The sequence below is a fragment of the Cygnus olor genome, chromosome 6, assembly GCF_009769625.2.
Source record: "Cygnus olor isolate bCygOlo1 chromosome 6, bCygOlo1.pri.v2, whole genome shotgun sequence".
Taxonomy (NCBI): domain Eukaryota; kingdom Metazoa; phylum Chordata; class Aves; order Anseriformes; family Anatidae; genus Cygnus; species Cygnus olor.
Window position 1 is genome coordinate 35,926,821 of NC_049174.1, and position 15,097 is coordinate 35,941,917.

The following is a 15,097-nucleotide window of genomic DNA, read 5'->3' on the forward strand; positions in this document are numbered from 1 at the left end:
GTTTCTCTATCTAAGCAATTATGAGCTGTCACTGCCATACCAGAGTGACGAGGAACAAAATGACCACAGGCATCACTAAATCGGGTATCACCCCTCCTTCTCTGAGGGAATGATTTTCACAAAAGTTTATGTGACTAGTTTGTACTTTTATTGCAAACTTTCAAGCTGCCACCAGTAAGTTCGATCCTATAAGGAATTGAGTGTTCTGGCCCTGTTCCAGAGAAACACTTAAGTGCATTGGAGAGTGCTTTGCTGGATTAAGTCCAGAGCCGAGCAACATGCAGGAGCAAGTTCTTGACAGTAGGGGCTTTCTTTCTTTTTGGGGGTATTTGTAAAAGAATCTCCTTGATAGTTGATTGCAGTGTGGGTAGGATGAAACAGAACAATAGTTAGACCCCTAAGAAGAAAGGTCAAAGTGTGAACAAAGTGGTGATTTTTTGGTAGAATTCTGACAAAGACTTCCATGAGAACCACCTTCTTGGTGGAGAAGTAGGGTGGCCAATGGAGACAACCACAGGCATGTCATCCCAGGGTTCCTCATCCAAAGCAGAGCTCTGCTGCACCAGGTGACTGAGAAAACTATGGTTTTCTGAGTTGACAGGTTGACTTGTGGGTATATAATCTATGGCTAATAATTTATTCACTAACCTTGGAAACCACCTAGGAAGGTCTTACAATTACCTTAATTATTTAGGGATAAAAGTGAATTCAGAGTGATGTTTCAGGAAATAATTCACTGTCTATAGGTTGCATTGCAGCAGTCTGCCTCGACCTTTTGAGAAATGTCAGTTGGTTTTGTTAGGTTTGGTTGAAACCAGAAAGAAGTATGCTGCTTCTCAGTGACTAGATGAATTAGGTCAGAAATACGCTTGTAATGGGAAATAAAATCCAAATCAGTCCTCCAAGTCTCTCTTTAAATCAATGTTGCGCTATTTGAAAGGGCTAGCAATGAGTTAGTGGTGACGAATTCCCAAAAAAAGAGGGAGAATTTAAAGAACAAATGGGAACACAGAAATGAAATTGGACATCAGGTTATGGTATATTACTTCATTAATGTTAAAATAGCAGTTGTCAGATGGTTGTCCCTTCTCACCGGGATACCAGGCATATGTAATGGAGGCTTTGCCTTTGTAGGAAGTATGATGACGGATTAGTGCTTAGATGCTGGAATAACTCTGGTAGGAGATGGATACCCTTTAGCTAAGTGAAGGGGGGGAGCTGCTGAGGCTGAATTTAACAAAACCAGACTTGCCCACAGACTTGCAAGTGCTCGCAGAGTGGATTTTTAATGCTGCAGGTGACATTGTTGCTGACTGAAGAATGTTCATCAAATCAGAAAACTGCTGATAAGCTGTGTTTCCCAAAAAGGGATCTCACGAACTTCTCCTGTAAATCTCTGCCTTTCATCATACCCTGGGAGGTGAGGTAGAGGACTTGTGACACTTGTTATTTAGGTTTTGCTTCAGTTTATTAGGGTAATCGAATAGAGATATATAGAGAAAAAAATTGTCAAAACATCTCCTTTATGGTCTACTTATTAAAAACTGCAGGAAAGAATGAAATCAATCCAGACCTTCCTTTGAATATTTGACTAGCTCAAAAATATACCATTGAAAATTGTTAGTTTTTTTTTTTTCATAATTCTTCAGTTTTCCTTTATTTTTGAAGAAATGTGAGTACTGTTACCCAGGCTCTCTGGCTAAGAACATTTTAAAACTGGACTGAATACTCACATAAAAGAAGTGATACAGATATCTCATTCAGTAGTATCTGTGAAATATATTTATGAACAAATTTGTGTAAGGCCTGATTTAATTTTATAAAATCCATCTTATTAAAGAATGTTGTTGTTGATTTTTTTTCAAGCTGTTTTGATTCAGTTTTTCAAAACCTCCATTCCTAAACTAAGAGACTGGTAGAAATGAGTAAGAATTTCTTTGATGTTTCCATTAATTCCACTTTTTATCCATATATATGTGTGTGTGTGTGTGTGTGTGTGTGTATATATATATATATATATGGACATATATATATATTTTTTTTTCAAGAGAGCTTATGTAGCTTACAGATTGTGTATGGATTGGTTTATGTAGCTGTGGAATTTGGTTGTTTCAGTAGGAGTTTCAGGACTTTCTTGCATGAAATTACATTGCTCACTCCTGGGCTACAAAGGAATTTCTTTTATTTTTGTCCTGTAAGAGAAATATTCACCACTTTAGCAAAACTGCAAAAGTATCACATTAATGATCAGGTAAGAGGCCTATTCTTATTGTACATATGAAGTTTTCCTTAACATTTCTGCTTTGCAGATAGCAAAGAAGTTGGCACGTAATGTCATCTACACCTGGAATTTAATCTTTTTTTCTACATTTGTATTTCCTGGAAATCTTTCTATTGTCTTTTTATTATAGTACCATGAATAACTTGTTAGTGCTACTAAAACAGTACATTTTACTATCTCCCTTCTTTATTTGGTTGTGGATGGGTTTAGTGCCTCCGGTATTATTTCTAGCATGTATCAAATGTGAGCATTTCTTTTGCTAATGCTCTGAACGCTGAATCTAAGACCAGACCAAAAGCTCCGATCAGTGCTGTACACTTCACAAAGATGCACAGGGCCCCCAATAGACAAGTACAATTCCTGGAGATAGTAACTAAATATTAAAATAGATGCTGTGGAGTAGTAGTGTGTCTTGTTATTTAATTTGGATGAGTGAAGAATATATTTCAGAAAGCATCATTGGGCAATATGCTCTGCTGTATATTAAAGAATAATAAGAGTGGGGGATCTGGGTAAGAAATGTTTCCTACGATCTAGACCTGAATAGTTTAGTTATGTCTTGTGCACCATAGGACTTTGAGTTGTTGGATAGTAAAGAAAAAGATAAATTGAATTAATTTATTTTGAATTTATATACATGCCTCTGCTTGCATTAATATTAAGTTCCATCCAAAATCTAAATGGAAAGACTGTAATCTTAGAAGTTCTCTCAATAGCATCAGCAAATCATTCTTGTTTACCCTACATGCTAATAAAACAGGAACATGACACTCCTGAAAACAAGATTGCAAAATACAGAAAATGTGGTCTGACATTTTTTTTCTCCCCAAAGGAGGTACTGCCACTAACTAAAGTATTTCTTATGAAAGCTCGATTGCTTAAGATGCAGAATATTAAGAGAGAAAAACACTTTAGGACACAGCCATGTCACCAGCTGTTACTCACCCTTAATGAAATTGTTAAGTGATATTCTTCATAAATAGGTCAGAGAAACTTTTGAATTGTGAAGAATGTTTTATCTCTTTCTTTGAAATGTTTGTATTAAATTTAGAACTGGTAATTCATTAAGCTCATTAGCTCTGACTAGGAGAGTAGAGCAATATCTAGGATACAGATTTCAAGGCTTAAAAATGTTAGTGCTTACAAATAAACATAAAAGCAATGTGTGGAGAAAAAATATGGGATCATAATATGTTTAACTGTTTTTTGAGCGTGGCCCTCTGGATTAATTAAGAACATTTTCTATATTCAGACAGTTAAATATAAACAGAATACATTATGACTCTCCATTAACTCTGTTTTAATAGAGAAAAAGAGAATGCATTATGATGAATACAGTGAAAACTAGTTAAAACCATATTTTGTTGTTTGCTTTTTGACCTCAATTAAAAGATGAGAACATCACTGAATTTTACAGAATCTAGACCCCAAAATATATTATTCTTGAGTAACGTCAAATTTAAACAGTAAAAGTTTTGAAAAAAAATATACATACCTTTTTGGTATGCATATCTTTTTTGGTATTCTTTGTTGCATATTTGTAAAATGCTGTTCAGTTCTTCCAAACCCTTGATTTGTGATGTATCTTTTATTTAATCTTAATAGTATAATGGAGTCTAATGATTTTGTAGAGTTGAGTCACAGATAATTATCCTGGCTTCCTCTTGGAAAAGAGGGAACTTGAGGAAATCGAGGACTTAGCCCTTGGGAACAGTTATAGAATCAGACCCCAATATTGCTGCAGCCTTCCAGTCATGGAGTGTTTAGAAATAGTCTTTACAGACATTAAAGGATAACAGATATATTTGGTGCTTATTCACGCATTTTTCTCTGGTTTCTTCAGTAACTTGTTTGATGGTCTTGAAGTTATAAGTATCTTTTCTGTTAAATGGGTATAAAACATCTAACCAGTTACACAGCTGTTGAGATTCTTGATGTATTTTTAAAAAGTCCTAATTTCAAAAGATTTTTATCTATTGGTTACGTTTTAGCTTAATTTGCTTATGTCGCATCACAAAGAAGCCCATTTAGATCTTTAGGGTTTAGTAGCTGTGTATGTCTGATATCCAGGGTTTAGGGGAAACACAGAAAAGTTTTCACAGAAAGGCAGTAATAAAAGAAGCCAACTTTCCAAAACTACATCCAATACAGGCCCAGTAATTATATTTGTTGGTCCATCTTCACCTGTATCTATTTGAATCCTCTTGGAAAATAAATCCTTGTTTTTTTTTTTAATTTTTATTTATTCATTTATTTATTAGGTAAATCGTCACAGAAGAAATCATTCCCAACATAACTTAACGCTTGCAGACATCATTAGTACACAGGACCACACGGTAAGCAATTGCTCTATAGAACTAATAAATCACTCTTGTTATTTTAAATGTTTTTAATGTCAATGTTACACATTTACACAATACACATTACTAAAGAATAAATACATGAGTCTTTGGATGCCTCAAGATGTTAAGAGATTTGAGGGACTTTGATTAATCAATAAAAAGAAAAAAATTAGAAGATGCAAAGCAATTTGTATGGCTTGACTTTGCTGTTAACTTGGTTGTACTAGATTGATATTTCATCAGTATTAACAGTCAGTATAAAGGAATGTGAGCATGTCTTTGTCCATGTGAAGCTGTTTTTAATACTAATATTAATACTTATAAATAAAAGTGAACATTAAATTTAACACAATATTAATGACACTAAGAATTTAGGGGGAATAGTGTAGAAGGATAGTGTTTTATTTATTATTACTATTAAAATATTCAAATACAGGTTAATCAAAGAAATGTTAGTATCAGTAGTACTTATATGAACTTTTCAGGATTAGATAGGTTCATAAGCTTGTTGTTCCTCTAATTAAGAAAACTATGGAACCTGTATGTGATTTAGTGATAATTACTACTTTTTACATTGTTCCTAATGTTGTTAGTTCATGTGAGCGTTGTTTTATTTTACTTAAATAGAAACTCAAATATTTACACATACATACTCTAATATTTTTTTCTAAATAGTAAATTATATATATTCCATTTCCTTATTTTTATTCTAATCCTTTCAGAGCAGGGCGTTTGTGGTCATTTTCTCAACCTTCCATATGTTGAAAAGGTGCAGGAGGGGCAACAGCTCAACAACAAATGATGATATTTATTGAGACAGAAACAACAGAGAATATCATTAAGATATATTTGGTATTCTTTTTAATCTAATATCATCCCTTTGCAGAAGGATCGAAAGTAGATCCTGAGCTGTCTTGGAAGTATTTCCTAGAAAATCTGTATAACAGAAAAAGGGATATTAACAGATGTTGAACAAGGAAAATATAGCTTCCTGAACAGAGTTTATATAAATATTGGGGCCATCCTTGAAATCTTTTTTATTTGTCTTAGTGATAAAGTTGTTTTATAATTCCATAAATACACTGTATGCTAATTACAGAGAACTCTGTGTACGTTATCGAAAAGATGAAGACCCTTATTTTCTTAGAGACAGCACCTATACTAATTCAATAAAACCAATATATGTAAAGTTACTTTGTTTAACCTGAGAGGTCTCACGAATGTCTTGTATTTCTAGCTCTTCAGTTTTGAGCTCTTATATTTAGAACAAAGGATGGATTTGAGCTACATAATTTAAAGCGGGATATTTTATATGCCCAACATTTGTTACTGGATTTGATATTCTTGAGGAAAATATGACTAAACAGCAACATTTTCATCTGGAAACATATCCAATTTTTAACTTTCCAAAATGTGAGAATAAAGGTAATTCAAATCCAATGTTGAAAATCACATTTGCCTTTAGTTTTGGATTGGTTAAAATAACAGTCTGGGAAGGGTGTTGGTAAACTTTGAAAGGATGAGATTTTTGGGTCTGATTCAGAGAAGCAATCAACAGCTTGAATGGTTAGCCAATGCTCCTCCCAATTTCTGTTTCCAGATGGATAGAAATATTAAAAGAATAACCTTTCTAATATGTTATTTGGCATCCCTGGCCCTGGCCAAACAACAGTTTTATGCTACGAAAATGAAGGGTTAGAAAGGAAAGAAAAATTTCCACAGATGTAAAGTAAGTTTGATTAAAAAAAAAATAAAAATAATAAAAATGTAGGTGGAGTTGGGGATTAAGTCTTATTTTAGCTCTAATAATTCACCCATCCATCACTAGATAAATAGTGCCATGACTCTTCACAATAATCCCTATATACTTCCTGGGTTTTCTATGGCAATGATATGCATGACATAAGTACAAATTATAGAAAATGCACAAGCTAATCCCCGTGTACACATTTGAGAATGTCACTTAAATCATTGTCCACAGACCTCCTCATATGTACAAACAGATAAGTACACAGTATATATTGCATTATATTTTACATACAAGTAACAGACAAAATCTATGGTAATAGTTATTATATGACACTGTTAATAAAATGCTATTTCATATAATTAAAATAACAGGTATGTTTGATTTAAAAATCCTTATGTTGCACGTCAAAACATGTTTTATTGCCATTTAATAGCTTTACAGGTGGCAAAAAGTCTATTGAAACTGTTGCAAAATCATATTGTGACAAAAATGGTGTGGAATTACTAATACCCCAGTCAGGCACTGACTCAGCAGTGTCTCAGGGAAGACATGACCACCCTGAATCACGATTTTGCTTTTTGAAACACTGAGGTGTCCATGAGTTCTCTTTTTCCTTTACTGACACAACTGTGACTTCCTTAGGTAATGAAATATGATGATCTAATGCGTGGTCAGTGGGGCTAGTTGAAGACACCTTTTTTTTTTTTTTTTTCCCTTTATTCTTTCTTGATATAAATTTACATAGTCTCCCCCCAAATCCCAAATCCGATATCACAGCTTCATAAGGGATGTTTCGACAGATCACACAGAACCATGTATCTGACCCAGTGTCTCTTACTCCTGCTGGACTAAGAAAAGCATATGCAGAACTTCGGAGGACCACAAATTGGAAGGGAGAAACAAAAACAAAGAGCAAGTCTAGGATTCACTTCTAGTATTCCAAAACTCAAATGCAACATTGATACTGTGCAATCTGATGCTGCAGCCTCATGTATATCAGCAGAGTCTGTATCCTGTTTTGACACCACAGCAAAGGTGGCAGGTTTCCCTAACAGCAGCAGCAGAGTAGGGGATCTATGAAGGTGATATCAGGTTGCCAATACTACGTACTGCTTTGTGTAGGTAATAGCTAAAGGCTTTGCCTTTAAGGGCTTTGCCTTTCTGGATGTATTTTGGAAAATGCATGTCACAGCTGTGCTTTCCTTTGTTTATAATTCCAGTTTCAGATTGTATGCTGAGAATTGACAAACCGCTCAATTTGGTTTTCTGCATTATAGCATGAGATCATTTAGTTAAGTTGGAAACTTGAAGACAAGTTTTCCCCTCACACGGATGCACAAACTCCAGTGAAGTGTGACTTTTTAAGGGGTGCAAGGGGTGAGAGCCTCAATACCATAGCTCATCTGAAAGACAGCACCACTTAAAAGCACGATGCCTTCTAGCATCATTCTTGCATGAGCCTTGATTTAGTATTGACTCAAAGCAAAATGTGGCACCTACGAAGGCAATGTGACTTTTCCTGTTATACACAGATTTGGTGTTGCTCTGACATTGGTTACCCCTAAACAGGATTCTCTTTAGACTATAAGGGTCAAGAGGTTTTTACAAAAATACATTGTGCCCTTCATAGCTATTAAGGAAACATGAACTCCTGCAACTCAATATATGAAATGACATAATTTACTTAAAATGCGTTTTAAATTAATTTATTTTTTACTTATAGCTAGAAACTTTACTTGCATTAATATAAGTTTCTGCTAACTCAACAAATAGAGTATTATTATGGGCTTTTTTCCAGGTTAATTATGCATACTAATTGACTTTAAATGTTGTTTGCATATTTTCAAAAGAACTGACTGCTACAGAAAAAATAGGTGACTAAACTGAGAATTAATGATAAAATGTCCGCATACTAGATTAGCCAGGTGCAGACTCTTATGCATGTACTGACTAAATGTATACATTCGCCTGAATAAATGATATGTTGGTTTCTTTTCTTGCAGGTAGTGGAGAAAGAAGGATATCTTCTAAAAGCTAAAATAGCAGACGGTGGCAAGAAATTAAGGTACTATACGTGAATGTTACAGAACTTATCAATTGTAAACACATATCCACTAAGCATGCATAGATATGATAGCAGCTTATAGCTTAAATGACATTGTTTCAGTATTAATCCAATGTATGATCAGCTTTTGGAGTTTTACAGTCCCAGAAAGCAAGCAACAGCAGCTAACAGGCTGATTGCAGGCAATGAGCATGCGTTAATGTTAGCCTCTACATTATATGTTATATGCACATTAGGGACAGCCTTAGGGCACCACACAAACTAATATATTTTCCAGTGGGAAAGTTTTAGGTGCTGAGCGTGTGCTTGAGGGGGTCAAGGATAGGAACCTGCCTTGTGGTGATGCCACAGGGATGCATAAGCAAGATTATCAAAAGCAGTCAGCACTTACTCGCTTTTAACACTATTTCTGCTGAAAGCAATGTGAATATTAACTATTTATGGAAGGATTTGCTATCATTTGCTGAGTCTAGGTACCTGTAAAGTGGAAGCAACGATGTGACGAGTACTGTCCATTACCAATGGGAATGAGAGATTAATGTGAAACATTAAGTTTTCTGCCTGGACAAATAAGTTTTCATACCTATATAGCGCTACACAGTACGGAACCTAGGAAAAATAAACAAATTGAAAAAGTAGTCTGGATGTAACCTAGTCCAGCATTTCACTTGAAATTAGAACATTGTCCACACTTGGCTGAATCTTCTATAGCTGGGTACCCTGCAGCTGGCAGTGCATCAGAGACTGGTGTCACTTGGATGTTTGGAAAAGGCATTGAAGCCAGTATTACTCTGTTCCCTTCTTGGAGCACTGGCCAAAGCTTCAGCAGGGTTCACATAGGCTGGGCATGATCTGTGAATGTGCCCAGACTGGGAAGGGGTTTCATCTTCCTGGCAAGAGCCAGTGCATATGGGGAACTTTAGTGCAAAGCATCCCCATGGCTTTCCCTTGCACACTGTGGGCACAGGGAAGAGGCAGCCTAGCTCGGCTACTTGTGCTTTTAAATAGTACTGAACGGTCTTATGTTTTTGAATAGCCTGAGAAATTGTGAGCACCACTGAAGCTATAATGTGCTGCCATCAGGTGTTCGTTTGACAGAATGCAAATGCACCAGCAGCTCTCGTGTTGGATGCGTTTCAGCATCCGCATGGTCGGATTTCATATTTCAGGAGCTGTCTGACTCTGTTTCAACAATAATTTTAATGTCACAGTAATAGATGGATTCATGCAATATGCTTGTTGATTCCAGCTGAGTCTTCTCTGTATACTAGTATTTATACAGCCCAAGCATGGATAGCAGTGACTTATCTACTTCACGCACGTTTTATCTGATTCCTTTCACTTACCTAAACTTGCTGTTCATTGACTGGAGGTGACTTCTTGAGCAATCCTGCTGCCACGTGGCAAAAACTAAAATATTGTGAATGGACTTTTCTAAAGAGCTTAACTTTAGGTCACTGCATGTATCCAATGAAATATGGTGTTCCCACCTGTACAGAAACCAATACACTATGGCATTTTTTTGTTTGTTTCTTTCAGACCTAATTAATGACTGTATGGATAATCTGATAAAAAGGTTGTCTAGTTTTATACCTTCTAATTCTACGTTATAAAAGCAATGAAGTTTTGATTTCAAAATGTCATTTTTTAAATGTAACAACTGTAGTTTAAAAGGACCAGAGAACTTGAGACTTGAGTTTAGGGAAAAGATATTCTTACAGATACCGTGGTGAATTCAGATGCATTCTCTTAGTATTCTCTTAATCTCCTTAACCCTGATGGAATTAAAGTATTCACCACTTAAGACTCATAATGAAGCTTAGATAAAACATCTTACCTGACAATTTAAAAAAAAAAATAAATACTTTGTAAGATTATGTAGAAGGAGTGTTTTCTCCTGTAAGGTCAAGGTCAAGGACCTTTTCCAAATCAACTAAGGGGTAATAAGAAGGGGAGGTGTTGATGGGAACTGAGTCTGAGGGCATGTTTATTCCAACAAGGTTATCTGGTTGAGTGCTTTTAAGTTAAGAGACAATGAATAGGAAAGAAAAAAAAAAAGATCATTTGTTCATTTGTATAAATTGATCAGGGAAAAAACTGCATCTTGGAGTGTTGATTCAACCAAGTTGCCCAAGTGAGGATCTCAGGATTATTATGATAAAAGAAGGGAGAACAATAAACAAAATGCTGAGACCCAGACTAGACAAGAGAGTCACGCTGATTGAGGGGTCATCAAACTACAGGTGCCACTTGCAGCAAGATCTAGGTGGAGCCAACAAGATGTGAACCAAGAGGCCCCAGCCTGGGAGGGCACAAGAAAATGCAGAGCTCTGTAAACCCACGGGAGCGTACAGAAAAAGGGAGAACAGAAGGAAAAAAGAGGGGGGATAGGTAGACTCAGTGATCCTTGTGGTTCCCTTCCAACTTGGGATGTTCTATGATTCTAGATACAATTCTAGGAGAAAAAAAAAAAAAAGAGAGAGAGAAAAAAAAAAACATATAAAAGGGCCGGTTGCATGTAAAACATGTCCAGCCAGTATGCTTCTCTGGCCAAGCTCTGTGGCTGATCATCACTGTCTGTCTGACCTTCTTATATTTTCTCATTAAATGTTTTCTCAACTCACTCTTCCGTGTGTATGCGTGCAGAAGGACTATGTGCCAGCTCCTGGCATGACCTGTGTGTGCGTGTGTGTGAGTGAAATGGGTGCCAGCTGCTGGAGCCAGGCCGGGAGTGTAGGCCTGTGGGCTGTGGTGCCAGCTGCTGGAGCCAGTGGGGTCCCAATGTCAGTAGCTGGAGGGACAACAGTAGCTCTTTAGATCTGAACGGGTCCTACAGACTTTCAGCCCCGAGCACCAGCTGCTGGTGGCGACTGGTGTGAGTGGACTGGGTGCCAGCTACTGGAGCCAGGCCGGGGTGTGGACTTCTGAGGGGCATGTGCCAGCTACTGGAGCCAGTGGGGTCCTAAGGACCGCCTGGGCTGGGGCATGAGGAGGACAGGGGGTCCATTTGGGGGCACAGGGGGACTTGTGAATGTGGCATGCATGAGGGACGAGCCTGTGATCGCTGCATCTGCAGCAAACTTCAGGCAGGGCCTGCTGGCAGGCAGATGCCTGTGAGGTGGGTACGAGGCCCTTGGCTGTGCCATCCTGTGTGGTCACTCATGTCAGTGTCCTGTCCCTGTCTGTGCGTCTCTGGGACACGTGCTCAGCCCCAATACTTGTTGTGCCTGCAAAGGGGAAAGTGGCAGCCATGTCCCCCTGCCCGAGCAGAGGCCCCGGCTCCCAGCCACCTGGCAGGGGCCTAGCTGGAGCAGGGCTGGGTCAGAGCAGCTGGAGGCTGGGGCTGTGCACTGCTCCTCACGTAGCATGCCTACCACTGACTTTTTAGTTCTTTATTGTTAACTCCTTATTTCAAAACCATAAATAGAGCTGTGTTGTTCTTGAATAGGATCTAGGTTGACGTGAAATCTTTTAATGTTTTGTCAAACTTCCCAGTTTGATCAGAAATTTGAATCTTTTAAGAAGTTTGCGTGCAAGTCTGGGACCTCAAAACAGTAGCTGGTTTTTATTTCTCAGCTAGAAAAACCTGCCCTACAAATAGCTGGAGCAAGCAGTGTTCTGTCTAGTAGAAGGAGAGGTGGCCTTGAAACCTTCCTCTCCATAGCCTATGTCAAGCATTTGGTGTAAGTTGGGTACTGAATCTAAGCTGTGTACTAAGGATTTAAAATCCTTTAGCAATCCATTTTTATCCAGGATATCCAACTCATAGGAAAATCTGTATAAAGCAGCACATGGCATGCTTGGCCACTTAGGCCTCTGTCAGTAAAGAGACCTTGGGGCGGGGATTAAGAACTGAGGCTGTGCTTACCAATAGGCAGCTGGTACTCACCAACTTTATGGTGATCATTTGCTACAGCACTCATTTCACAAGGATACTGTGAAAAACAATTAGCTGAAGTTGAATTGTTCTCAGTGCCAATATGCACAATCCTTAGATACAAACGTAGTTCACCTTAGCTAAGGATACAGCTCTTTAGTTACAATAAATTTAGCTGAAAATTTGAAGGTGACTGAAAAACACTGGGGGAATTTTCCCAGTTCTGGTCAGATACTTTTCTAAAATTCTACTCTCTGCCTCTTTCTCTCTCAATCTCTTTATTATTGTCCCCATTAATATAGCATCAAAAATACAATCCTGTTTTCTTCAAACTCATTCATTTCCTTCATTTATTTTTTTCCCTAATGTTGCCACCTGTTGGCTATATTTTAGGGATGATCCTTAGATCAAGTTGGGTGAAATCTTGGCTATACTGAACTGAGCAAAAGTTCCTCTGCTAATATCAGTGGTATTGGGGCTTCATCTCTAACATTGGTTATGCTTCTTCATGTTAAATAGGAAGGTCATTAAAAGAAAAGCAGCCTGTTATGCCTGATGTGCAGTTTGATGGGATATTGAGTGCAGTGGAGCTTTGAGGTGGATCTGGAAGTGAGGATCCCAAAGAAGACCGGCAGGCTTTTAAACTTAACAAAGCCAGGTTTTGCTAGAATTGAAAATGAATGTGTTTCAGTTGCTTAGGGATACTTATATAGAGAAAGCTCAAAGAGATAGGAAAGAGAGAAGAATGAGGGAAAAGGGTTTTTAACAGCTCTGTGTGCCCACGGTGTCCTTACAGGCAGCTCCCTCCTTTTAAGGAACCACAACTTATGTGTGAAGCAGCCTGTTTTTAACACACATGCTCAGGTCTGTTCCGAAATGTTCAGATTTGTGATTTGCATTCACATAAAGAAATTAAACTGGGGTTGTGAACATTTTGGTAACTATCAGATGCTATGACCCCAAAATCAGTCAACTATTTTTAGATGAAAGTCTCAAGTTTTTCTTTTCTATTAGACCAGATCCATTTGTTTATGTGGTGATTTGAAACATCACATTATGTGTAATATCTGTAATATCGTTTCCTTCTGAGTTGATTGTTATGTTCTTCTGTGCAGGAATGCACTTTTTCACATATCCGTGTGTATTTTGGTTTCTTCTCCCTGGCCCCTGCAGTTTGCCAGCTCTTTAAGGTTATACTGTGAACTTACGACGTTTTATGGAAACTTAAAGCTCTCTGAAATATTGTTCTTCTCTTTCTCTCCTGTATTTTTGTTGTTGTTGTTCTGAGAAAGGAGAAGCTATTTGGGAACTTTCAGGATAGACCCTTTTTTGAGCTCCATATAGTCAGATTGAAATTATCTTTAGTTTTTCCTTCTTGGTTCCATTTTAAATACTAGTTACAGAAGGGTAGCAGCTATTGGAGTACTCTAAGCATATGTGAACTCTAAGCACGTGTGAATAATCCCACTGTTTTGCTATGATTAAGGCATCTTGGTGGAAAAGCAGAACAGAGAGGCTTTAAAATAGGAATGAGGGGAAAGAAGGCCTTCAAGCTTTGTTCTTAGGCCACATTCACACCGTAATTAGGATAGTCCAACTCCATCAATATTGGTGGAAAATTGTTGCTGATATTGAGATTAGATCACTTTTGTTTCTGACGTGAAATAATTAAAAACTAGTCTACACATGGAGCATCTTTTACCCACTTGCTTGCACACCTTGCTAATGTATATTTTTTTTTATTTTTTTAAAGGAAAAACTGGTCCACGTCCTGGATTGTCCTCACTGCTCGGAAAATGGAATTCTACAAGGAATCCAAACAGCCGGCACTGGCCAACCTGGTAGGCAATCAATCAACCATCCAATACAGTCAGCTTCTTTGCAACTTTTACTTCAGTATAAAAACTTTGCTGTTCAAATAAGGCAAGTTCCGGCTGAGCTGGCAACCTTCAACGACTGGAAAGGAGCTAAAGGAAAATGCCTTGATAAACTTTTAATCAGGTGTAGGGTATGAGAAGAAATAGGACTTAGAATGTCCTTTATTAAGAGGTGCATTTTGAGAATAATTGCAAAGTGAGACAAATGGTGAGTGACTATCCAGTAATGCGAAGGTAACACTTTAAATTAAGGTGCCATTTATAAATGCTTTATTCTTATTTATGAAAATGATCACTAAATGCAGCTACTTCCTCAAATAATGTATTATAAAGTATGTTATAAAATGCATTAGTAATAAATGCTTAACAGATGATGCGATGAGAATTTGTTGCAAAGGATATTGTGAGACGTAAATTGTATTAAACCATGTATGTGCATCTTTAATACATGAATTTAAGTTATCTACCATCCTATAAAGTGGCTTATACATTAATAAATAATAATAAATTATTTATAAATGGCACCTTAATATAGGGTGTTACCAAAGCAGAAAACACTGTAAGTTAGCAAAGTGATTTTTTATCGTAGTATAAATGTGACATCTACCATATCCCACTAACCTTCCTGAATATTTCTATGACTCCATCTAATGCAGCTAATGCAATTTCTGTAGCCTGTAGTTACTACAAAGTGAAATTTGCAGTACCTCTTTATTGTGCCCCAAGGAAACACCACTGATCTTAGTCTTCGGAGATGTGACAGCTACATTGCGCAAGCAATAATGGCATGTATCCCTTCAGTGCTAGTTACTGCAGAGTTTGAGCCTATGAACCTGAATGTGGGCAACAAAAGGGGATTTTGGTAAATGTATGACACTGTGGGCAGCAAAGGGACAGGTTTGACA

The 15,097-nt window shown here is 37.4% G+C and overlaps 1 protein-coding gene across 5 annotated transcripts in view; it reads left to right on the forward strand.

Annotated features, from left to right (window-relative positions):
• Positions 1-15,097, forward strand: part of ARHGAP15 (Rho GTPase activating protein 15) — a 332,536-nt gene that overhangs the window by 44,100 nt on the left and 273,339 nt on the right. For all 5 annotated transcript variants that reach the window (XM_040560622.1, XM_040560623.1, XM_040560624.1 and 2 more), the window contains 3 exons: positions 4,543-4,617; positions 8,377-8,438; positions 14,069-14,156. In XM_040560622.1, coding sequence (XP_040416556.1) covers positions 4,543-4,617; positions 8,377-8,438; positions 14,069-14,156 — 225 coding nt within the window. The remainder of the gene's footprint in view (positions 1-4,542; positions 4,618-8,376; positions 8,439-14,068; positions 14,157-15,097) is intronic.